At 40.5% G+C, this 23258-nt stretch overlaps 2 protein-coding genes across 3 annotated transcripts in view; one reads left to right on the top strand and one right to left on the bottom strand.

The window, feature by feature from the left end:
* Positions 1-16966, top strand: part of vwa5b2 (von Willebrand factor A domain containing 5B2) — a 44864-nt gene extending 27898 nt beyond the window's left edge. The window contains exons 3-24 of one of the 2 annotated variants that reach the window (XM_037787078.1): positions 258-445; positions 1899-2065; positions 3197-3412; positions 5017-5242; positions 5364-5521; positions 5849-5980; positions 6076-6200; positions 6324-6500; positions 6611-6721; positions 8219-8421; positions 9479-9593; positions 10997-11182; positions 11292-11505; positions 11592-11929; positions 12463-12700; positions 12784-13128; positions 13220-13357; positions 14235-14363; positions 14441-14491; positions 15535-15646; positions 15963-16086; positions 16175-16966. In XM_037787078.1, the coding sequence (XP_037643006.1) occupies positions 1927-2065; positions 3197-3412; positions 5017-5242; positions 5364-5521; positions 5849-5980; positions 6076-6200; positions 6324-6500; positions 6611-6721; positions 8219-8421; positions 9479-9593; positions 10997-11182; positions 11292-11505; positions 11592-11929; positions 12463-12700; positions 12784-13128; positions 13220-13357; positions 14235-14363; positions 14441-14491; positions 15535-15646; positions 15963-16086; positions 16175-16945 (4248 nt within the window). In that variant the 5' untranslated portion in view covers positions 258-445; positions 1899-1926 and the 3' untranslated portion in view covers positions 16946-16966. The remainder of the gene's footprint in view (positions 1-257; positions 446-1898; positions 2066-3196; positions 3413-5016; positions 5243-5363; positions 5522-5848; positions 5981-6075; positions 6201-6323; positions 6501-6610; positions 6722-8218; positions 8422-9478; positions 9594-10996; positions 11183-11291; positions 11506-11591; positions 11930-12462; positions 12701-12783; positions 13129-13219; positions 13358-14234; positions 14364-14440; positions 14492-15534; positions 15647-15962; positions 16087-16174) is intronic. The other variant, XM_037787079.1, reaches the window with a different exon arrangement.
* Positions 16967-17459: 493 nt separating this feature from the next.
* Positions 17460-23065, bottom strand: alg3 (ALG3 alpha-1,3- mannosyltransferase). Its single transcript, XM_037787081.1, has 9 exons — positions 22825-23065; positions 21387-21486; positions 21140-21287; positions 20745-20905; positions 20459-20579; positions 20135-20340; positions 19442-19518; positions 19100-19244; positions 17460-18999 (listed from the first exon to the last, which is right to left on the bottom strand). The coding sequence occupies exons 1-9, from the start codon at positions 23009-23011 to the stop codon at positions 18819-18821; spliced, it is 1326 nt and encodes a 441-aa protein (XP_037643009.1). The 5' UTR covers positions 23012-23065; the 3' UTR covers positions 17460-18818.
* Positions 23066-23258: the final 193 nt, after the last annotated feature.

The raw sequence follows: 23258 nt of genomic DNA, 5'->3' as shown, positions 1-23258 counted from the left end.
ATTGATCATAGCAAGGAGATTTCCAGGTCTTCTGAAATGGACATTTTAATTCATATATACTGATTGCCCGATATTGAAAATAAATGTTAAAATTACTCCAGATTTTTGCTTGGATGTCTCATAGTAGGTCATACAAGCAATAATCCTTTACTGCATGCAGATGATATTCAAATTCAGATACTGTTTTGTACTATATTTGTAATGTCATATCTCTGAATATTTGACTCTACTCTATGAAATGATTGTTTTCCTTTTAGGGCAACTGGTGGATTTGTGGAGAGAGAGCAAGAAAGAGAGAGAGGGAGAGGAGAGGAGAGAGCAGTATCTGTTACCAGGAAAACTCCTACCGTTGTATCACTGGGAGACCTGCGAGCAGATGTGATGGTGGAGTGATGCAGACGCTGGACACAGAGGCAGATTATCAGACACGGCACTGAACAGTACAGTAAGTCTTCCTGGATGATTCTTTTGCTTGTTAGCTGGAGCTTGTAACTGACATAAAGGGACTGCAGTGTTCCCCAGAGGTAACTCTTGGCCAGCTATGCTACTGCAATCACCCAGACAGAATCATTAAACCTCACATAATGCAGAATTTTCACTTTGTAAGGTTTGGATTTACTTTGAATGCTTTGTTTTTCTAGATAACAGCTGCTAGAGTTACTTTGCCATTTACCAAAACTGTATTACTGTATGTTGTAATATTTTTTTTGTAAACATTTGCAATTGAGTTTCAGACAGAACTTTACATGGTTAATATGTGCATGTGTACTGTTTGCATCATTCATTCTAATCTGCACCATGTGTTGATATACTGTAATTAAAACCACAGATACGCGCACGCAACCAAGTCATAATGTGTAAAGAAGTAATTATGTTTTTTTTACAGGCTTATTCATTAGCTTTGCCACCGCTCTGAGTCTTAGAGGGGGGTGTAATGTTGTACTTACTTTAGTGTGTATTGTGACAGCATCAGTTTATCCTACTTTAACAAGCCAGGCATTTATTATTTGCCTGTTATGAGCTGAGAGCACGGTAGCCAGATGGAGGCTGTTGATCTTGTTAGAAAGGTAGATGGTGAAAAAGGCATTACCTGGACCACAGCAAACACACACAGACACGCACACTCAACTGCACGCATGTGTGCGTGCACAAACACACATGCACACATGCACACACACACACACACACACACACACACACACACACACACACACACACACACACACGCACACACACACACACACACACACACACAGTTTTGTGCAGTCGACCATACGCTAAGCTGCAATCTGCACACTGGTCTCTGCACCTGCTGCACTTAAAGTTATTAAGTGGTCAGTCGTGAAGAATTATTGCGAACAGCTTGAGTTGTATAAATGAAAACTGTTACCAAGTTTCTGTTAAAAAGCAGAAGAATATTAGTCTACCATTTCTTACTATCCAGGTCATTCATCCAGGTGAAGTAAGAGTGAGACAGTAGTTGTAAGTTCATGGATTTGCATACAGGTTGGCTACTGATTGCATATGATAGGCATGATGCATAGTGTAGTAAGTGCTGACCTGTAAAGTTAATGATCGACCAAACCTCTTACACTCAAACTATCACAGTTGGTTGCTAAGAGCCCGAAGAGTGGACATAGCTTGGTTACATGTCCAAGAGCTGATGTGTACATGCAGTATAGACATCTGGTAGGCGTATACAGCATACATAAAACAATGTGAAACCAATGGACGTTTTAGATGTTTTAATCAATGCAGCAAAAATCAGGTCTGATTTACAAAGATTACTGTGATTGCTCTGTGAATGGAAAATGAGAGAATTTAAATGCACCCTCACATATTCCTCTTCCTGTCTGCTCAGACCATTTCACTTACCTGCGTTCTCATGCACCCAGCAGAAAGGCGTCTTGTTGCTGCCCTGAAAAGATGGTGGGACTGAGAAACTGCTCTACATGGGAACCACTGCTACTCAAGGCCTCCTGCATCAAGTCCTGTGCCAACGGCTGCTCCGTGGGCATCACCGCACACCTTACCTATGCTAATGCTGACATAGAGTCTGTAGAAGGTGAGTTGTAGGATGATACACTTTTAGCACAAGTAATAATCATAGAAACTGTTATTTTAAATGGAACTGGATGTCATCGGCAAAATGCATTGAGAACAAAAGTGTCTCAGAGGAAAATGATTCTGTAAATTGAAAACAGTAGAGGGATAAGGATTGATCCTTGTGGAACACCACAGATAATATGTACTTTAGAGGAAGAGCTGTCTCCTACAACAACAAAGGTTGTGTTAGAGAAGTTATAATATTTTTTTTAAATCAAGAGCAAAGTACTTTAAGTCAATCTAAGCTTCGAAGTTATCAAAACCCGGAAATGAGTCAGCATTTTAGCACTTCAGGTTCCCTCGTCTGGAAGTCAATGTTTTTTTGAATGGGTTTTTAGTTAGATGCCTGAAATAAGGTCTGTGGTTAACACAAGCTTAAGAGATTTTAACGTTTTGTTTTACGATATAAAATACGTCAGTAAATATCCCTCTCGTGAATTTTGAAGCTTTTACATGTCTTAAAAAAGATGGTTGCTAACAAGTGGCTAAATGAGACTACTAAATGTCATCACGCCAACTCGTCCACCGTTACAGCCTTGTTGTGTATACTCATGCTCATGCAACCGTAGTGTAGTTCGTTTATAGCCTTACGTTAGCTTTTTATTTCTGGCGATTACATTCATGCTTCAAAAATCATAAAATTTGTGATTATTATCTCACTGAACAAAACATGTAAGTATCATAAACGTTTGTTTGTCACAGAGCTTATTTTCTACACTAATCCAAAACCCAGTGGAAGAATGCTATTTGCTTTTTGTGGAGGGAACCAGGGCGATGCTAACTTCCCAACAAAATGATGTCATCCCTGCATCACTGTAATCATCAGTGATTTTAAATAAAAAACTTCAAGCTTAAAAAGATGAATTACCAAATTAAATAAAACAACACTTACATTTTTTTTTCAAAACTGATTTGCCAATGTCTTGTCAGACACTTGTATCCAAGGCAACTACAATAAAAACATAAACACTGAGTAAGAAATCTTCATCATGCTCATACAAAATATCTATTATATAGTTTGGTTGCTTTCTAAATTGATGCAAAAGTCTGAAATCACTGTTTTGTGTGTCAAACATTTCCGGTCATCTAGGTGTGTTTGTGTACCCTCTCGGGGAGAAGGAGGTTGTGGTGGGCTTTGAGGCCGTGATCGCGGGCCGGTTGGTCGGGGTCCAGATCGAGAACCGAGGGAAGCTGAAGGACTGCTGTTTGGATTGCTTCCCTGGATCTGGTCTTGAAGGCCACTGTGGGAATGGCCGGGAGTGGGGCTGCTGTGGGAGCTCCAGCCTCGACATGCAATGCACCAACGGTGAGGAGGGGAGGAGAAGGCTTCCTGTATTTTCCTTGTAGATAAAAATGGTCATTTGTACTATAATGTAGTGTTGCCCACCGCTGTAAAGATCTGGTCTCTGCATGAATACAAATATAGCCCCAGTAAGTCCCTTCCCTGTCCTGTTTTAGCCTCTCGGAGGATAGAAAGGACAGACGAGGGAGGCAAATAGATTTGGCCGCCTGCCTAATGGTGAAATGGCATTCACTTAGTACAGACATATATCAACTTGAAGTGTGTAGTATTTTATTGGGAACAGTCGTATCATGTGCATGGAATAATTTCTCAGCCACCACCACACAGATAACCCTTTTGCAGCCTTAGATCATTTTGATTTCAACGATGAATGATTTAATAATTGGGACTGTACAAAATTATTAGGGGTTCAGAAAAGCAGGTTATGTTTTTTATTTGTTTGTTTTTTTTTATTGAAGGGAGGATAAAAAGGCAATAAAAAAAATTGGAGAGCAGCAGAGGGTGCTTTACTCTTACGGCAAATATGCACACCATTATGATGACTATCGGTGTGTCGCACGACGGGCAGTGTGCTATTGGTTGGTTGGTGTCAGTCTATGCATGTACTGTGTATGTGTGCGCATGTGGACTGGTGACAGTCTGTGTATGTACTGTATACAGTATATACACTATGTTAGCTTTTTATTTCTTGACAGCAAATACTGTACTGTATGTGTCCAAGACAAATTTTCTTTTGGGACAATCTTATCTTAATTAATGTGTGTTTAGGTATTTAATGGTGTGCTCTTTGGAAGGGCTGCATGTGGCAAGTTTCTTTTGGTATTTTGATTATGATATGCTTTGTTGTGGTCACCATCCCAGTCCACTATAGCCCCATTTTGACTGCAGGGACCATTGTCTAAATTAAATTCTGGGGACTTTTTACCGCAAAGAAAGGCCCTGGTCGGAGGGTAGTACTTTTTGAAAGTACAGGCACTTTCGGGGCGGAGTTTGCAGGCATGACCATCGCTGATTGGTCAAAAACACACAGCGCCGCTGCTTCAACGGCTTCAACTCGTGTACCACTTCATTCACGATCAAGGAAGTACACTAGTATTGATTTAGGAGCATTTTAGGACAAGGGGAGACTATTTCTGTTTGTTTGATAACATTAAAAGTAAAGTTAGGCTCTGCTGTCGGCTTCCTGACTTGTTTTAAAAAAGACAGAGAAAAAGATTGCGCGAACGTGCGGAGAGGGAGAGCGGCAGAATGGACATAGAGAGGGAGAAAAAAGTCATTTTCTGATTGTTTCATAGTGGTTATGTTCTAAGCACAAATAAATAACCATCAAACACTCAACAGATGATTTACTGTGGAGACAGACGTTTTGTAGATGAATTGGGAAGACACACTGAACTGCAGGCGGCAGAGTGTGTTTACCGCTGTGACCACCAGCAACCCTCTTCCCATCTCATGTTGCTTCTTCATCCGTCAGCAGACGAATTTGCCTAATCTTTGCAGGTCTTTAGACCGTTATGGAAAGGCAGACAACAATGGGCTGAAGGAACAGAGCTTATATCTGTTTGCATTGTTGTATGATGCGAGTAACTGCTCTATTTCTGCTTTAGGACATCTCATCCTGGACGAAGACCTTGAAAGAACCACCTTCATCGTGGGCACAGGCCTCATTGGGCCCATGGACATAGTGTCCGTTATCATCAGCACCACACTAGAGCTCCCCACATTAGAAAATGGAGCAATCCGCATCGTCTACCCCACATTGCTTACTCCGATCGTCACTGGCCAGATGACTCCAAGCAAGAGTGAAAATGGGGGGAAATCTGAAGAAACTGGGTATTTATGTCGCAAACGACAACACTACTTACCTAACGTTGTACATTTCAACGATGACATGTAACTGACTGCTGTATTTTGTTTTACTAAATACTCTCTTCGACATTTCTCTTCTTCTCAGACCAACCAGCTGTTTCGGTGCCGCCTCAGGAAAACAAGACCGGGCCTTAGACTCTGAGCAACAGTGTGCCCACGCCATCTTCACCAGGCCAGCTGCCAACCTGGCACCTTATGAGCTGAACTTCCAGCTGCTGGTCAGAGGGGCCTGCCTACTGGCCGGTACTGCCTTTCTTCTCAAATATCTTTGGTTCTGACGTTGTAAAATATTGGAATGGAGGGCAATCTCATTACAAAACTAAATGAATGGGTTTACAGAGAGGGTCTGAATCCCAAAACATCCAGAACACAAAATACAAAGGAGATAAACAGAGGACTTAATCTGCTCTACTGGTCTGTGCTGTAGAAATAGAAAAAGCACAGTCAAATTACTATGTAATATGAATGACTGGTGTTTATACATCTTAAATTAAAACAGTAATCATTACTTATTAAAAACATATTAAAACCTAAGATTTGCTCTTTTTTTCTTCCTTAACTGCTTTAAAGGACTGGAAAGCCCCACTCACGCACTGAGGGCAGATGCAGACCCAAGTGCCCAAAGTGCCTCAGCGACCTACATCACCTTGGCACAGGAGCATCCATATGACAGACACATAGAGATTATTCTGCACCTCAGTGGTGAGCAGTTGAAAGGAGCTTTTTTTCCCTTCCTTGTTGTGTTTTTTCCCCCCTGATATTTGAATGTGACTTCAATTACCAAACCTCTTCCACAGAACCTCACAGCCCATTGGTCATATTAGAGAGAGGCAGGCTCTCATTCAGCCAGTACGAACAGCAGATCTCTTCCCGCCGTGATTTCATTCGCTGCACTCGTAAAGATTCAGAACCTGAGAGGAAGGTTGGTAGTTACTCAAGCTGCTTTGCCCTCTTTATTTACCTTTTAAATCTCACACATCCCTATTCATGTACCTTGACTGTGTTAACTGCATAAAAACATGCTGATGTTCCACTTGGCTTGCAGCTGGAGTTTGTGAGGAAGCGATACCACAAGGACATTCTGAGCAGCCCCGTCTTGATGCTCAATTTCTGTCCCGACTTGCTGCGTGAACCTCTGGAGCTGCACAAAGCCACCAGAGAACTGCTGTTCCTTGTTGACCGCAGCGGCAGCATGAGTGGCACCAACATCCATCGCGTAAAGGTGAGTTGCAGGCGGGATGAAAAAATACCAATGAACCAGAGTTAAGTTTTTACATTTAGACACCTACGTTGATCTGGCTCCATCCTGTCTGCCCTTTCTTGTTTCCACAGGATGCCATGGCGGTGGCATTGAAGAGTCTCCCTTCTGGCACCATGCTCAACATTGTGGGCTTCGGCACCACCATCAAGCCTCTGTTCACTTCCAGCAAGCTCTGCACTGATGTTAGTTTTACTCAATAACCTTGCTTTAAGTCGAGACACCCCAGGGAAAAACATTGTTTTTCATGTATTTAGGGCTATTTCGCTTCCATAACACGTCTTCTTTCAGACTAGTGGAAAGAACACATCCAAAATACACTTTAGGTGTTTATTTTACTACTTTGTCGATTTACGTTTGTAAATTTCTCCTAAATTCACCAAGAGTTAGCATTAGATAATGCCTCAATTGCATATTTAAACATAATATTTCAGAAAACTTGTAATACAAAAACATATTGTCATAATATCAGTAATCAACTGGGGAAGTGTCATGGTTATATCTATTAGTTAACATTTTTTTCTTAATCACATTTAGTGTCTTGCAAAATGAATGGAATTTTACAATCCATATATTTAAAGGCCGTTTTCTCAAAAGGAGGTTTTTCCTCATACTCCATACAGAAATCTCCACTTCAGTAGCACTTACATACAACAAACTTTCCAGTTTCATTCCTATCTATATTCTGAAGGTTTATACAGAGGGGTTTGTTCATTTATCATTCATAGCCTGATTTATAGAACATTTTATTTCTAAAAACATGGAATTTTTATGGCTGTTGACGGTATTTTCTGATTTATGGGAGTGATAAAAAGAGGAATCCAAAATTCCCCTCTGAAAAAAACATTGACTAATATGTCAACAAAATTAAACAATAATTTTTAACCTGGCTTCATCCAATGTTCAGATTTCTGTTCTGGAAATGTGTGCAAATTAGCACATATTTAATAAGACAGTGCTTCATTTGCATATTTAAACGTAAAATTTCAGAAAACTTAATAATACAAAAAATAACTGCCTCAATGCAGGTAATAAACTGGGGAAGTTACATGGTGATATCTATTAGTTAAATTTCCCCTTAATTAGATAATTAGGTGAATCTTGTTTATAGGATTTTCAGTGTAAAATTTTAGTCTCAATTAATTACATATGAATTCTTTTCAGTGAAAGCTAATACATGGATGGATCATTTGGACCGTGTTTACTGAAAGCAGATGTTTTTTGACCACGTAGGACAATCTGTTCTATTTTGTCCACTCTCTAATCAGACAATAGGTCAGTTCCTTGGGTTGCCTTAGTAGCAGAGTATCAGGTTTTACCCAGACCAGGAGCTGCACGGACAAACAGGCTTTGCACATACTACCGACCATATGGTGACCTTTCAGGCATTTTCACTAAGGCATGAGATGTCCTTCCATCTCCTCTCCTGTCAGGCATGTTTGTCCACAGTGTGATTTGAAGTGGTTTTAAGGCAGGTGCTAATGCATCTGTGTTTGCTCTCTCTTTATTAGAGATGTGCCGATTCAATCCTTTGCCACCCTCACAGCGTAATTGGGGAATCTCATATCAAACAGTGACTTTATCTTGACCACGTATAGGTGATGTTTGCACAGTCAACGTCATGCTTCTCCAGCCTTAACTGTAGATGTGATACTCTTTCCTTTTCTTTTTCTCTGCATCAGGTCACTCTAATGCAGGCGTACGAGTACGTCCAAAGGATGAGAGCTGACATGCGAGGCACCAACCTGCTGGGCGCGCTGTCCTGGGTGTACCAGCAGCCCATGCAGCGCTCATATCCTCGCCAGGTCTTCATCATTACAGACGGATCCATCAGCAATGTGGCTAAAGTGCTGGAGATGGTCCGCAGAAACACATGCGCTGGCAGGTATTGAGCTAAATCTTAACTGCCAATTAGACATTTAACCCATCATGTGTGAAGAATGGATTTGGTCTGAGGTAAATTAAGTCAAACGACTAGTTAACAAAGATTTATTCTATGGCTGTCATGTGATAGGACGTTAAATCACTGTGGGTGACAAGGAAGCAGAGAGAGATGGAGTGCAGTGAGTGCAGGCAGAATGAGGTGATAGATAGGACAGAGACACCATGTGGGGGAGGAAAGAGAGGGGACACAAAGAAAACAGCGATCTTGAAGAACTGAGACCAAAGCGCGGTGAAAGAAAGAAAAGGGCTGAGGTATTTTTCTGCCCCGCCCAGTAATCCCGTTAAGTGCTCTCCTCTGCAGTAAGAGTCACGCCCCTCTGGTTTTCCCTAGGCCCTTCAGCAATGCACAATAACTCCATTTATCTCTCATTAGTATTCTCCTGCTAGACTGACTTTCTCCACCGTATTTTGGCTGTCCCTCCGCATGTGCATATATTTCTTTATTCTCAATACATCTCATTTCTATGATTGTTAATTACATTTCAGTCTAACTACTGTCTGTATCCATAGTCCCAAAAATAGATATCATTTTGCTTTATTCAGGTTGTGCGAACAGTATCTGACCAACAACACATACTTGCTGTTTTTAGAGATGGCACACACGATCTCAGCCTTTTCAATTATTCTGTCCCCTGCTCTTTTCAAACTCTCAATTAGCCAAATGGCTTGTGATCCCTCCCGAGTACCCAAATAACAGTTCTGTCTGTTTGATGACTCCAAATTTTCTCTTTCCTTAGACACATGGAAGCCTGTCTATGCCATTAGGGTTTCACAAATAGATACTTATGTAAGTCTGAGTTGTTGCAAGAGGCTAGTTGATTTGTTCAGATGGGAAAACCAAGTGACAGAACACATTGTATGTGTGGTTCAGGCAGCGATCAAAGACCACTCTGTAATAGTAGAAATTGAAGATAATCCTCACATAATAATTGTGGTGTCATAATGGAATTTTCTCAAGGGGATGTGGTAAAAAATGTAATGCGGTATCACTTCTGCAGATGCTTTGGTTTAGGCCTTGGTCCCCGAGCTTGCAGGAGACTCCTGCAGGGCGTTGCCAAACTGACAGGAGGGACTACAGAGTTCCTGGATGATGAGGAGAGACTCCAGCCCAAGGTCAGCAGCACTGCAGCACTGACACCTATTGGAGAAAATATCAACTGCAGAACAATTATAAGCATGATCTCACTTTCTTATGAGATAAATACATACAGCTTTAGTTCTTCACAAGCCATTAGCTGTGGTGAAAAGTAAAGTACATTTGCTGAAGTTGTTCTTAAGGACAATTTTCTACTTGAGCATTTTCTTTTTATGCCAGATGTATCTTGTGACCCTCTGGAGGAGGACCTAGGTTGGGAACTACTGGTCTAAACGACTAAACTACCTAACTGCATCCAAAGTAGTTAAGCTTTATAATAAGCATCGTTAATAAACGGTAAATTGATAGTTAATTAAACTTTAGTTAATAGTTATTTTACTGTTAACTATCAAAGGAATGAAATGTGTACTAATTATTAGTAATGCTATAATTTATGCTATTTTAGCATTTTATTGTTGCACACATTATAACATTTTATATACTATATATGCAGAATTTGTTAATGATTATGAAATTATTTATAAACCTTTAAGAAATTGTTTGTAAAGCATCTATAAACATTATTATAACACTTTGTGAATGGTTAATAATAGGTGTGCATCTATAAACATTATTTGGATGGCTATTATGAAGTTGAATATGATGATTATAATACTTTGTTAAATGGTTAATAAATACTTTGTAAAGCATTTATAAACATTATTTAGATTAATAATTGGTTTCTGGTCCATCTATTTATGTAAAGTTTATAAATGGTTTCTTAAAGGTTTACAAATCATTTGGTAATCATTAACAAATACTTAATATAGTAGATAAAATGTTATAATGTGTGCAACAATAAACAGTTAATAAATAGTTTACTAATGTAATCAGAATGTTATCGTCCCTTATCAGCTATGATAAAATATATCATTTATAAGATAATTATTTCATATTACACAAGCTAATATTAAAATAAAAAAATTATAGCATTACTTATAATTAGTAAACATTATTAATTAGCATTTTATTTTTTGTTACCTGTAAAATAACTATTAACTTAAAGTTAATTAACTATCAATTTGCCATTTATTAACGATGGTTATTATAAAATGTTACCAAACTAGCTCCACCTTTAACAGCTACAGCAGTAAAATACTACTTTAATACACATTGATGAATCAGTTTTACTACTAATAATGTAATATCACAGGGGCAATTTCTCTCCAGAAGTGCTTGTACTTGACACTTCTAGTACTTATTGCTGAAAATACTTCTGTCCTTTTACGTGAGTAAGATTTTGAATGCAAGACTGAAGTATGTTTTCCATGAATGTATTGATACTCTCAGAATCTGACTACTTCTTCCACCTGTATTCAGTTATAAATATGAATCGTAAAGCCTTCAGTTTAGAAATACTGTGATCTATCTATCTCCTCAGTTAATCAAGTCTCTGAAAAAGGCCTTTGAACCTGTGCTGACTGACGTACGGATTGACTGGTATCTGCCAGAAAACATGGAGGCCTTTCTTACACCCAATGAAATCCCTCCGCTGTACCCTGGGAATCGTCTAATTGGATATTGCACTCTATATGATATGACGGATTTCAAAGCAAAAAAGACCGAGGTACACGTCACTACATTCTTTAAAAGTACGTCTGTGTGTGTGTGTGTGTGTGTGTGTGTGTGTGTGTGTGTGCATAGAAAAACAGATCTCTAATCTAACTATTTTATAGTCTCAAGGAAGGGGCTATAAAGGACATCGCGACTCCACAGGTTCAGTTTTTGGACAATCAAATGATGAGGAATCATCTCCCCCTGCCTCCGAGTTAATGCCCGTGGTGACATGTGCAGATGGCACCGACTTGGAGGAGGCACTGAGGGAGATCTCCAGAGAAATCTCCTCAGAGTTCTCCTGTGCCAGAAACACAGATCCTGGAACCAGCCCAGGTCAGTCACTCATCAGTGGATTTTGTAGTGAATAGGTTGGACACCTCATACCATAGTGGTTAACGTTGGGCTTTTATCCGCTCTAGGTGTGGAGGTAGACAAGTCCAGTGACGTGAGGAGGAGGATCCAGGAGAGCTCTTATATCCAGGAGCAGTATGTCCTCACTCGCTGCTCCCTCAGTAGCGAGCGGAGTCTACAAACGCAGTCCATCTCGCACATACACGTCTCGTCCAACTCCGACTCTGCAGGCGGGGTCTTTCTGCCTGATCCTCACTCCTCTGGTTCAGTACTGGATACAGGATCTCTACCCCAAGGCCTTGAAAAGCTGCCCCCACCAGAACAGAGATCATCCCTGTCTCGCTGGGCAGACTCCGCATGGCAGCAAAACCTTTCAGCGGAAACCCCTGATAACGGGGCAGAAAAGGTACGATTGATTGTAATAGACTCAACCTAAGTCGTTTTCTGTGTTCCTGCAAGTTGCTGGTAGAATGTAGATAGAATATGACAGAAAAAGGTACCTTCACCACTGCTACAAAATAGTTTGACAGGAGAAAATGTTTTCATTTGTCAGTCCTGTGAATCTAAGAGATTTCTTTCTTTCTCTACCCACTACTTTGAGACAAATTTCAACAATAACACTGGAAGAAATCTCTGTGGAAAATAAGATACCAATTTATCCACTAACACAGTAAACCAGAATACAAAAAAAGACACAAGTTTTGTTTCAGAGAGGGGTGCGACTTTCTTGCTCTTACTGGATTTTTGAAAAGTGTCCTGGAAAAGATTGTACATCCCTAACCGATGTAGTACTTCAGCTAAAGTCCTGTAGGCACACCACACAGTACTGTAATTCACAAAATATCACAAATAGATACAGTACAAACAGATAACCTTAACATAAAATGTCAGTCTAACCTACTTTTTGAACTAGTTTGATTTTTTCTCTTATACAACCAGATTGGCCGTCTAGATGGAGGTGAGGAGTATCGTAGGAGACATAAAGCGCTGGCCCGTTCAACCATGGCAGCACGGAGTTTCTCTTCCCCCCAGGGCGAGCTGGAGATGCATCGCTTAAGGAGAGCTTTGGAGAGGGTCTCCTTTGACCAAACGCTGGGAGGGAGGCTGGACGAAAGCGATGGGGAGACGAAGCCCCCATCGGGAGGCACACTGTCCCGCAGAAGCCTCACCGACTCCAGTAAGCTATATTACTAAGATAAGCACCCTTCTTATTTTGCCCTCCAACAAATTTCCATCTCTCTTTCTCACTCTGACCCTCAGATGGACTCCTGTTCCCCGCCTCTCCTCTGGACTGGGACAGCTTCACAGACCCAGAGTACCTCTTTACTGCTGTCCCGCCAGAGGATCCTCCACCAGGTCAGTGCCGCTCGCTCATTCACGGCCTGCTGAGCGGCAGACCTGTGTCCTGGGAGGTCACTGTGGATCTGGGGCACCTCTGGACCCCTGAGGGCCAGGAGACACCAGGAGTTGAGGGTTGTGGAGGAGGAGGAGTGGAAGAAGGAAAAGGAGGGGAACCATGGGAGGAGATCATTCACCAACTGACTGCTCGCTCAGTAATCAGGGACTTTGAGAAAATGGCAGAGAAGGAGAGTGACATTGGCCATGGTGAGGCTTACCTACTTAAAACGTTTATCTCAAGTTGTCTTACTGTAAGTTATTCGATGTGCATATTGTCTCCCCCTTTACTGTTTCTTAGGTTCAGCTAAGCGATACCGCATGAAGGCTATCCAGACCAGTAAGCACTGTAACATAATCTGCATGTACACAGCCTTCACGACCACTGACAGCAACTCCAACAAAGGCTTGCCAGACAGCATGGATGTCCAAAACACAGGTGTGGCTTACTACCAACCATTTTTAACTGCTGCCGCACAACTGTACACACACGCACCCATAATAATATGCAATGCTATGATATGCAATATCCGTCTGAGAATAACTAATAATAATTAATGTTGAATATGAGTTATGGGATTATACCTTATTTAATGGGCTATTTTGGGATTTATACATTATTATAATACTTATTTATAAAAAAAACAAAAAACAAACAAAACATTCGAATACTGATTTGGAGGTTGATTACCATGGAAACGGTCAAAACTTTGAAGCTTCGAAGCATTCGGGTCAGCCCTAGTCGAGTACACTGTGTCCCAAACACATTTTCTGTCGTCCCTGGGAGGACGGTAAGGCATTGGTCTTGAGCCCTGACCGTACCTACAGTATCTGCGGTACAGTAAGAAAACACATGCTGTCACACGATTTCAGAATTTTGGCATCGACTTGGTACCGAAGCATCTGTTCTCGTGACATCCCTACTACTGAGTTGCACCTTGGGAATCTTGGGATTCTGTGTTTTTAGTATTTCACCTACAGTCCGGATTACAAATCAGGATATCTCAGACACTGCTTCTTAGTATTTTCTTTTGTAATCTGTTACTTGTGAGTCCCTTAGCTTAATTAAAGTGCAATGCTAAATCACTGGACTGCACCTTTTAGTATTTATTTTCATGGGGACAAGTACATAGTTTCGACCAGCACCACATATACCATAGCATTCATAGTTAGTTTGCTATGCCCCTTCTTACAATGTGTTAAAATGATGAGGAAAATGCAGATTTGATTTCATATACTAAGGCGTGGGTGACCAGGTTACCATTTGAATAACACATTTTAGTTTGTATTTTTGATGTGTATGTGTGTGCTTGTAGGGACGCATTTGGGGAACAGGCGGAGTTCCCAGTTAGGTAGTCGCAGGCAGAGGGCCTATTCTGTCGGTTTGGGCAGACGGCGCACCAGCAGAGACAGTGAAGAGATGGAGGACACCTTGAACTCTACAGGTAGACAGACCGAATGATACCACCACCCATTTCTGTTGTCAAGACTTTAGGTCATCAACAATCTTTGTATCTCTCAGACAGAGATGACACCCCTGCATCACCCTGTAGCCTTACATCCTGGGACTCTAGTAAGTATAGTCGGCTCGATCAGTGAAAACACTCTAGTGTCAGTGTAGTCTCAATGTTAGAGGCATCTAATCTGAAAGTCAGTTCAGAACTCAAGGTGAGTATGTTTGGAGGGAGAAAAATCGTAAATGTTCTCCCCTGCCTTGATTATGCACACCAGCAACCCTGCCATGCATCTCTACATTTCATTACGAACGTCCTTTACTCACCATTGCATTCTTTATGATTTGGTGGTTTGGACATCATTGACCACTCACAGACAACAGCATTGGTATATTTTTATTTATAAAACGATACTAGATAAACTCCCGGTTTACCTCTGTACCCTTCTCTGTCTTAGCTCTGGTAGTTACCAGCTACGCTCCTCCAAGTTGTTGCTTTGTAATGTACCCTGGGTTTTGACAGATCTGGGGAAAACAGCATTTTCCTGCTATGCACCTTGGGCATGAAATAATTTACAAAAATATTAGAAACATTCATTTCCATTGATGAATTCAAGGGCATCATAAAGAATGTGGTGATCGAGGCATGTGGTTGTTTCTCTTGAGAGGCCAATGTGTTAAACAGCTGTTTTATGTGAATTGCTGTATACCATGTTGTATATGTTGTATTTTATTGTGTGGTGATTGTGTATGGCTGCTACCTTGGCCAGGTTTCTTTTGTAAAAAAAGATTGTTGATCTCAATAGGACGTCCTGGTAAGAATAAATGTAAAATAGTAAAGTACTAAACTAAAGGTAGTTCTTAAAGTATCAATTTACCCAAATTACAAAAAAAAAGATTTCTACCTTTACTCCAATGCGAGGGAAATGTAACTCACAGCATTGAAAAAACTTCAATAGCAACATTTCCTTACAGAAACATTTCCCCTTTGCTGTGGATAATCTACAAAACAAAAGAAAAGGTTTACAGCAAGACAACATTTTTTTTTGGTCTATGTATTGTAAAAGGTGAACTGAGCCTTTAAACGCAGTCAGGAAACATCACTTTATCATGTGCTGATGACACAATACTGTTTAATGTTTTATTCCACGCTGCTGTCTCAGGTTTAGGAGGCAGTGCGTACTCCGCTACATCCCCAGCAATAACAAGCTCCTCATGCACTCGATCACAGCGATCTATCGAGAGCAAGTCAATGGAGAGCTTCTTTGGCACCAGGTAAGACTTTCACATTTGATTATATTTCTTGTGAATGTGGCATTAAACTGTAAAGGGGATCTTTGTAGCAGTGTTTGTTAGAGGTGGGCGATATGGCCAAAATTTTCTATCACGTTATATTTAATTTTATATCACTTTAACGGTATATATCACGATACATTAATTGTTCTGTAAATTTGATTAAGAAGTGGTTTCACTTTTTTAATGTTGCACGGTATATACAGTCATAGAATAAGCCCCTTTCTGTGAGGGGTGTGTATTATGTCTAAATCCAAATGTATAGATATTCAAAACCCACGTCTTTTTATATATGCAGATTTCCACTGGGCAGACTCAGGTCCTCTATTTCATCAGGAAAGCAGGTTCCTCTCAAGTCCCACTGTCTGTCTGCAGAGACTGAGAAACACCCTGAAACTGAAGCTCCAGACTACCTGCCCCTGGTGAGCTGAGCAAACACAACATATATACTTTAACACACAAGCGTGCAAACACATTTATTCATTTGTTTTCTATGCGGTGTCTAATCAGGTGCATCTGCAGCTGGCATCGGGAGCTTTTCTTCTGACAGAGATCTACTCCGACTGTGTCCAGATCCCCCTGGACCGCCTGAAAAGGGCTTCACCCTACAGCCTCCACCGCCGCAGCCTCAGCCCGCCCTTCCGCTGCATATCTCCCAGTGCTCCATCTTTATCCACATGTATCAAGCCTCCCGGTGCTCCCACTAGCCACCACGTTACCTTTTCTCCCTCCTCATGCTCCCTGGCCAAACCAACCGCCCCTCCTTTCCACCACACTCCAGACGACAACCCCCTGATGCTGGAGCCAAGGCTACGGCGGAGACACCTGTCTGACCGAGACCCTGTCATCTCACCCACTGACCTCCCCAGCTCTGAAGAGGGCTCCCTGGAGCTCTCTGTTGGCCCCTCTCAGAGTCCCTCTCAGAGCCACGGCCAGGCAGATAGTGGTCGCGGATCAGAGACAGACGTATGTGAAGGCTCCTCAATAGAGCCAGCTGACCTCCTCCAAGGGAGCAGCCAGTTGGCTCAAGAGGACCTGGAGGGGTCGAGCTGGGCCACAGCTGTGGCTCTAGCCTGGCTCGAGCACCGCTGTGCCGGCTACTTCATGGAGTGGGAGCTGGTGGCAGCAAAAGCAGACTTCTGGCTGCGCTGTCAGGAGCTGCCCGAGGGAGTGGACCTGGCAGGGCTGAAGGGAGCTGCCAGACAGCTGTTCCTGCTGCTGCGCCACTGGGATGAGAACATCAAGCTCAACATGCTGTGTTATAACCCCAATAATATGTGAGACAATGATCTCTGAGGAAAACTGAGCCAGATCTGCTGATTTAGCATAATCACTTGTTACCAACGCCTTTACATGGAAGAGTAAATCCTGTATTTTATCTGCAGGATCAACTAATACCATAATAACCTAGTGCCAAGTTCATTCTAATATTAAGTTGCACATATGTAAGACTTTATATTTATGTGACAAGAATACCTTTAAATGACCAAGTGGCCTTTTATCATAAATCTATATATTGCTTTATGCAATCACAAGAATGCCTTGACCATCTGAATGGGCTTTTTGTAGTCTATATGTAGTCAGTTACTTTGCTAAATGTATAATCACAGTCAGTCAGTGTTGAATGTGAATGATTTTGATTATCAGGATGATCATTTGATAAACTAATGAAATGTTACTTTAAATAATGAAATTATTGTTGGGAAAATAAATTTAAAAAAACAGTGGAATTTAGCAATTTGTTGTATTGTGTAACAAAAGCATACATGCAAGAAGAGAAAAAATAACATCATGGTTAAGGGGCATCTCTGTTTAATATAAAATGTCACACTTTTGCTGTTTCAGTGTACTGCAAAGTTTTCACATTAAATCTACTTATGAGTGTAGTGAGCCACTCACAACAGAAGATGAATCAATTATGTGACAAATCAGACAAATAGCCACGATTGTCTACAGCTTAGTTTTACAAATTAGTGTAAAATTATATAACTACTGGAAAAGATTTTTGGCCTTGTATTGGTGCTAATGCTGCAACTACTGTGGCAAGTGTAAATGCTGCAGGCTTCTGTCTGATATGCAATTCATTTAAAGCTTTTCGTACTTTGTTCAAGTTCTGTATAATTTCAATTATATATTATATTACGGTAGCGTATTGCTGCCACACTAAGAAAAAAAAACGGGTCAGTATCACGGTATAACGTGAAGAGTTTATTGTTATATCAAGACACTTTTCACATTATAACAAGATATTTTCACGTTATTACAACATACAAAACTATAACAAGAAACTTTTCTTGTTATAACGATATACTATTCATCTTGTTATAATGTGAAACTTTTCATGTTAACACGTGTTAACTAACTGTTATAATGTGAAATGTTTCACGTTATAACAATATAAGTGATGACGTTATAACGTGAAACATTTTATATTGTAACAATAAGTTATCATGTTTTAACATGAAAAGTTTCACATTATAACAAGGTAAATAGTACATAATTATAACAAGATAAGTTTCTTGTTATAACATAGAAAACATCTTATTATAAAAAGAAACTTATTACGTTATAACTTGATACTGATCCGTTTTTTTTCCTGGTGTGGCAGCAATATGCTTCCGTACGATATATCAATATACTGCCTTTTTAATACAATACACAACATAATTTTGGCACCAGTACATTTTTGAAAATATCAGAATATCAAGCAAGAGAAAAATGACTGGACCGGTTGAAATATGGGCAGAGTGTATTTTTAACACAATTTATAGAAATAAAGCCTATGTAACAAATTCTCTCAAAACAGCATTACATTCATAATTTCCTCTTAGTTCTCTACTCCAGTCTTCCTATTATGTATCTGAAAATGAAACCTGAGAATCCATATTTTCTTCCTCTTCCCAGCTCTTCAACTGCAAAGGACTACTTCATCATGTGGGTATCCGTCTGTAGACTGCACCTACACGTTAGCTTCCTTCACTTTTGCAGTGAGCCGAGATGAGAAGCATTGAATGGCTCCTTGTATTCACACAGTCTTATCCCAGTGACCTCCCTCTGCACCGGTGTTGTGAGGATCAAAGAGAGGAGGGTGATGGAGGCTGTTCGGCGGCTGATTAGACTGAAATACGACGTCCGGTCCGATACAGGCTGCGGCTCACTGGCGTTTGTCCTTGACGGGTGTCTGTTCTTGGGTTTCTGCCGGGGCTGGAGGCGGCGGCGGGGCCAGCCACAGACAGAGGAGGATGATGACGTGACAGACGTGGATGGCGGCTGAGCTGCTGTTAGTAGACGGGTAGGTGTTCCACGAAAGCTCGATCAGACCCAGGATCAGAACCCTGAAGACAAGGAGAAAACAATATAGCATTAACATGAGCTGTAGGTCTAAAACTAATCAGAAATGGAACTTGTAGTTTAGTATTTTAGACGTCCTCTTACCTGAGCAGGTGGGCCAGCTTCTTGACTCCTCCACTCCAGAGCAGGTAAGGCAGGGTGTGGAAGTACCAGACGTAGAACTGGTAGTGCAGCGAACGACTGAAGCACATGCCGATGAAGTTAGAGGTGAACAGAATCAGCACCATCTGTGAGTGGCCGTTAAGGTTTGACACAAAAGCCGGTGAATACTAGGAACATCATTAATTTACTCTCCGACCAATATCATGCAGATATGTTTAGCTCATTTATATTTGACAACGAACAGTAACAGTGTTCCTCCTGACAATCCTAATTTGTCCTTTAAGGAACGATATATAAGTAGATTCAAATGGAACAAAAGGATATGATCAACAGTGATTTTCTGAGCAGGGGTTTTCCTCTGGCTTGGCTCCTTGAGGAGTTCGAAGATGCTTTCTCCTGGCCTGGTAAGAGAGAAAATAGTTACTTTTCATACATTTTAATTCCACCTCTACGACTAAGATGTAATCACTATAGCACATGTTAACACCTTTGACTGTAAAAAGTAATTTGTGGAAAACTGACCAATGATGTATATAAATGTGCATAGCATCAGTTTTTGTTTTTGATTAAGCACATTACTGCGCACTGAAATAGTAACAGTAATTTATTATATAAAATTGACATTATTGCTCGGCAACAAAGAACTAAATCAGACTAAGATTAAGTGGATAACACACTCACAATGATGTGAATTGCCAAAAATGGATCTCGATTTATATGCCTTGAGGGTTTCAGCAGAATACACAGACAGGCTGTAGATAAGTCACATCCTCCAAGGACTTCTACGCTGTTGAGATGTCTTAGCATTACTTCATGACAGCTCGTTGCATTGTCTTATAACGCCATGCTGTTTAAGAGTCAATATGGTGGCAAGCAAAATCACTGCATAACATTTAGGCATTATTGCCTGCTGTGTCGTAGAACAGAAACTGGTACGACTTTAACCCTTCATTTATTCCAGCCCATCTCAAACTCTAATGCCAACAGTAACCTCGGCACAGCCAAAGTCTGTCTCACCTCTTCCAACGGCGGAGAGCAAAGAGCAGCAGGGCGAGCAGGTGGGCGGCCAGCAGGAGTAAGTGGAAGTACCGATTCAAGAAGAACCACTCTGGCAGGAAGCGCCAGTTGACCGTCCACTTGAACATGAACTGACGGCCGAGATCAAACGCCCGGCTCATATAACCCACGGGATTCTCCAGGAGGAAAGGCAGACCCAGGAAAAGCTGCGATAAGGACAGATTCATTTAGAGATGATTCTTGGCAATACTGGATATCATTAAAAAATATTTTAGTATGCCGGTAAAAACTGTGCCTGGTTTTATGTTATAGGGAATATTTTACCTGTATGCCTGCACACAGAGACAGTTTGGGGATTGTCCTGATTGCACCAAACTCAGACAGGAGGAGGAAAAGTAGTCCCGGAGCAAAAAGGAGCACGTTCATTTTCACAGACACTGCTAAACTGTCAGAAAGAGAGGAAGATTTGAGTTGTAATTTCGTCATGTAACTGCATGGATATGGTATGAAGATTCACAAAGATAGATATGACACCTGATACACATTCCTCCAGAGAGAAAGACAGTAAATTAAAACCTGCACACTGTGTTGTTAAGGAGTCCACACTTGCCTGTAAAGGCCGCAGCCCAGAGTCCAGTGTCCATCCATAAAGAGGTTGACAGCTGCAAACAGTAGCATCATGGCCACCGGATCATTAAAGAGACGCAGCACGAAGATCGAGTGGATCCGGTAAGAAGCACAGCACACAAAGAAGAACACATAGGGAGGAACCTGGAAAAATTCAAAGAAATAAAACAGAATTACGCTAATAAAAGGGAAAATACACTCATTGGTGTTTTAACAAGAAACTATTAGGAAATGGCATAAATTATAGACACATCAGAATATTCAAGTTTTAATGAGTTCTAAAAAGTACAGAGAAATAGTTTCACACAAACTCAATGACTTATAGAGCAAAATGTATAATGCCACGTGGTAACTGTGGCTTTTGTCACGCAGACTGACCTTCTTAGTGCGGTGGTATACCCTGAAGACGAGCAGCAGTGTGATGAGGTAGAAAGCAGCAAAAAGGTACTGGGCCAGACGGATGTTCACCCCACGGCTGGTGATGTAGTACAGAGCTGTGAAGATGTAGACAAAGCCAGCCGGGTACCTGCAACAACAAGGTGCAAATTTATCCTGCACTGAAATCTACATCTGACTACAAGATGGAGAGACTACATCGTTAAAAATAAATAAAATTGAAACTCACACCAAGGGGCCGGTGTCTCCTTTAAGCTCCGTGTAGTCGTAGGTACCATTGATGACTCCCTCTACTTCATCCATGTAGGCTTTCCAGTCTATCTCAGTGTCTGATTGGGAAGATTACAATCAGTGCTGTGTTATTGTTGTTATTTGAATTAACAAAACCCACAGTATAATTTTCTACTAAATACAATTTAAATATCTTTGTCCTATATCTTTTTTAAAATTATGAAAAATGTCCATCACATCTTCTCTTGGTCCAAAGTGGTGTCCTATAATTACTAATTTGACAACCGAAAACCCAAAGTCTTCATCTTTCGATATAAAAACCTGTCAAAATGCTCTTTGCATTTGTGAAGCTGCAAATTGTTGGTTCAGAATTGATTAAATGCTTCATCAACTATAATTTGTTTTTCTATGTAATTCTACTGGTTCTTGATCCACTAACTGTTTTCAGCAAGACAATGGACAAGCAAATGCACTAGTGCTGAAAGGATTGTCGATTTTGTTTTTATACTTTATTTTTTCCCTTTTTTCGAGGTTGTTTTCATATATGCAATTTACAGTTTGTAATTACAATAGTTTATACACCATTTTTTAAGTAGTTGAGCTTATAGACAACCTCATTAAGTACACTAGAGAAAACAACTTCAACATTCAAAATTGAAATAAAATTAAGAAAAGAAATAATAATAATAATAATAATAATAATAATAATGATGATAAAAAGAAAGAAAGGATTGTCACCAACAATTTTGATAACTGATAAATCATTTTAGTTAGTTATCTAGCAGAAAATGTCAAATATTCACTAGCTTCAGCTTCCCAACTGTGAATATGTGCTGGTTTTCTTTATTTTAAGATCATTGTGAATTGAATAGCTTTAGGTTCATGATTGTTGATAGGACAAACCAAGAAAACTGAAGACCTCAACTGGGCTTTTGAGGATTTTGATCACTATTTTCAGTCATTTTAGAGAATAAACAATTTATTTATTTACCAAAAAAAAAATAAAAAAAATAATATAAAGATTAATTGATAATTAAATTATGTTTGATGACAACAGTTACAGCCTTACATCAGACAAAAAAGTCAAAATAAACAATGACACAGATGACACAATATATGACTAATGCTTAGAATAACCTATAAGGGTTGTCATTGGGTTATGTTATTATCAAGCCTCACAAGTTTATTGTTGAGTTATTGTCAGTAAAAATCATATCTTTAGCCACAATAAGTCAGCAGTTCCTGAAAATAAAGACTGTCATTACCCTAAAACAGACCAGAGGATTGTATGCTGTCATGCAAGGACAGTAAAATCCCTTTTGACAGGTGGCAGTGTAAGTTAGTAGGGATTGCTAATGCTAGCTACTTAGCGTTCAGATACGTTCATAAACATGGCAACGCACCCTAGCATGCTAACTAGCCGCGCAGCTACTTACATGCTACTTTCTGTATGACCCACACATTGATCCCAATCTCCAGGAACCACAGAACTGACACGACCAGTAATGTGTACTCCGTCTTGAACAGGACCAGATGTTTGTCCTGCCACAGTGTGTGAAGTTTCCCCCACAGTTGGGACGGCGGACCGGGAGACTTTCTCCGCACACCTCCTCCTGCTGCCATCTCGGTCGATCAGCGTTGAGTCGGTGGTAGAGACGGAGAGAGAGAGAGAGGCCGCAACGGACATGCGCTGTTATACGTCATCACGCAACGTTTTCATCTAGTCATGGGAATTTCGGCTCTTTTTAGTGAGCCAGATCTTTTGATTTTACATTTGATTATCTTACACTTAAAGGGACTATTTGTAACTTTCAGAATGCTTGTTAACAGATTGCTGAAATACTTGTTATGTCTTGTGATGCTCTGTTGT

Source organism: Sebastes umbrosus, chromosome 12 (assembly GCF_015220745.1).
Source record: "Sebastes umbrosus isolate fSebUmb1 chromosome 12, fSebUmb1.pri, whole genome shotgun sequence".
Lineage (NCBI taxonomy): Eukaryota > Metazoa > Chordata > Actinopteri > Perciformes > Sebastidae > Sebastes > Sebastes umbrosus.
The sequence above is the reverse complement of the archived record's forward strand: the minus strand, read 5'-3'. Positions and strand labels throughout refer to the sequence as shown.

What these genes read in the sequence shown, in the direction of transcription:
- alg3 (XM_037787081.1), bottom strand. Translation starts at nt 23,011, where the DNA reads ATGGCAGCAGGAGGAGGTGTGCGGAGAAAGTCTCCCGGTCCGCCGTCC. An exon ending in GGTCATACAGAAAGTAGCAT is followed by an intron (nt 21,487 to 22,824) that starts GTAAGTAGCTGC and finishes CTTCCCAATCAG; the next exon opens with ACACTGAGATAGACTGGAAA. An exon ending in CTCTGTGTGCAGGCATACAG is followed by an intron (nt 20,341 to 20,458) that starts GTAAAATATTCC and finishes TCCTTATCGCAG; the next exon opens with CTTTTCCTGGGTCTGCCTTT.